Source organism: Trichinella spiralis (genome assembly GCF_000181795.1).
Source record: "Trichinella spiralis strain ISS 195 chromosome Unknown Scfld4209, whole genome shotgun sequence".
Lineage (NCBI taxonomy): Eukaryota > Metazoa > Nematoda > Enoplea > Trichinellida > Trichinellidae > Trichinella > Trichinella spiralis.
This window is the reverse complement of record NW_003531148.1, coordinates 1-1,688: the sequence shown is the minus strand read 5'-3', so window position 1 is coordinate 1,688 and position 1,688 is coordinate 1. Positions and strand designations below refer to the sequence as shown.

Genomic DNA, 1,688 nt, shown 5'->3' with positions numbered 1-1,688 from the left:
AATTTTACATATTTTAGCACGCTCGTTTCACCCCATATGATAATGCAAAAGTGGCGATCAAAAGAAATGGAGTAAAAAGATAGATAAATTATTTTATCATAAATACTAAAACAAATACACTCATCAATGCATCTGAATTGTGCTTCTTTGCAACGTTGCCTGCAAATAATAGTGACGTAAAATATAAATGCTACTAGTAAATCAGCCATGAGTATTTTTAAACTATTTCATCTGAAAAAAAGAACAATTACTTGGGTTGAAAATGCAAATACTTAGAACACTTTTGTCAGACTTGGAAAAGATTTATTTCACGGTAGGCGGCATAACCCATGATGAACACGGCAACGTTCTTTGCACGGGCAATATACAATCAGCTTTGTAGAATATATATATATATTATATAATATGTCGAATAAATTCATAAGCAGTAATAATAATTATAATAATAATAATAACTATAACAAAAAATCGAAATCGTTTCACATGTACACTTTGGATTAACACACACGCGTCAAGCGTGAAGAAGTCAATAATTCTGAATTCATCTTGCTTCTGCAAAACTGAAAGCATGGATGGATGGATGGATGGATACTATCGATCCAATCTGAGAGATAATGTTCCAGTCCCATCTGTTAGTAAATTTCAACTTTATTATAACAATTTGCTACCAAATAAATTTGTCACCTTTTGAATAAAACTATGCTAATAAGAAGCGATAAAACCGTTTCTGAAAGTTTGAAAAAAAGTTACTTTTAAATGTCAAAATGGTAAAATTCGGTGCTCTACGTACGTATATATACACACAGATGCACGCGTACAATAATTTCTGCAATACATTCAACATTGTACTTTTAACTTCATCAACGTTATAAATGTTAGCCGTAAGTAGGCAGCAAGTAGGCGCAGTTTGTCAATTTAAATTATTTTTTTTAATTCAATTACATGTGAGCGAACAACATAAATTTCCTTGATTAAAAAAAATACGGTTTTCTTTTTTTCCAGTAAAAGAATGAAAAATTTTCGCTCACACGCTGTTTGTTCATTTGCAGCAGTGAAGTCATGACAATTTTCCACTGCAGCGTTTGCTGATGAAATTTGCATTCCTTTTGATAAATATTTCCGGTAGGTAACGACGCTGTTGACAACCACCTTTATTGCGATTGTCAATTCAGATTAGGCCAATTTCCCATTCGCAACGTCCGCATGGTGCAGAAATCGATCTGCAATGTTTACGTTCAGTGTCCTTCTTGTCAGTCTAATATTTTAGAAGCAATAACTTTAATATAATAGAAATTGATAAAGCTTTTTTTTATCCATTCATTCATTCATTCATTCATTTCATCCGGTAATCAATCCATTTGGTTGTAAATTTATCAGCGAACCAGCTATGAGCGAGCATATGTAAGTAACAAAGATGAGAAAGAAGAAAGAGCGCTTTTAACATGATGAAGATGACAAAACAACTAGCTTGTTGTCGATGAGCAAAAATAACCCCCCAATAAGCGTCGTAAAAGGGGGCTGAAGGTTTGTTTCAGGCCATTTCCGGATTTGAACAGTGAACTTTTTGCGATACGATTGGTCACAGGGTGCCGAGGACGATAAAATCTTATTATTATACCTTTGGAGAAGAAAAAGAATGCAGATTTCAATCCGACCCCAACACTGCCAGATCACCATACACTCACTAG

The 1,688-nt window shown here is 33.8% G+C and overlaps 1 protein-coding gene across 1 annotated transcript; it reads right to left on the bottom strand.

Moving 5' to 3' along the window:
• Nucleotides 1-123: 123 nt before the first annotated feature.
• Nucleotides 124-1,101, bottom strand: Tsp_12833 (conserved hypothetical protein). Its single transcript, XM_003367479.1, has 4 exons — nucleotides 943-1,101; nucleotides 509-629; nucleotides 313-374; nucleotides 124-159 (listed from the first exon to the last, which is right to left on the bottom strand). The coding sequence occupies exons 1-4, from the start codon at nucleotides 1,099-1,101 to the stop codon at nucleotides 124-126; spliced, it is 378 nt and encodes a 125-aa protein (XP_003367527.1).
• Nucleotides 1,102-1,688: the final 587 nt, after the last annotated feature.

What these genes read in the sequence shown, in the direction of transcription:
- Tsp_12833 (XM_003367479.1), bottom strand. Translation starts at nt 1,101, where the DNA reads ATGCAAATTTCATCAGCAAACGCTGCAGTGGAAAATTGTCATGACTTC. An exon ending in GACTTCTTCACGCTTGACGC is followed by an intron (nt 375 to 508) that starts GTGTGTGTTAAT and finishes TATTCTACAAAG; the next exon opens with CTGATTGTATATTGCCCGTG. An exon ending in CATGGGTTATGCCGCCTACC is followed by an intron (nt 160 to 312) that starts GTGAAATAAATC and finishes TATTATTTGCAG; the next exon opens with GCAACGTTGCAAAGAAGCAC.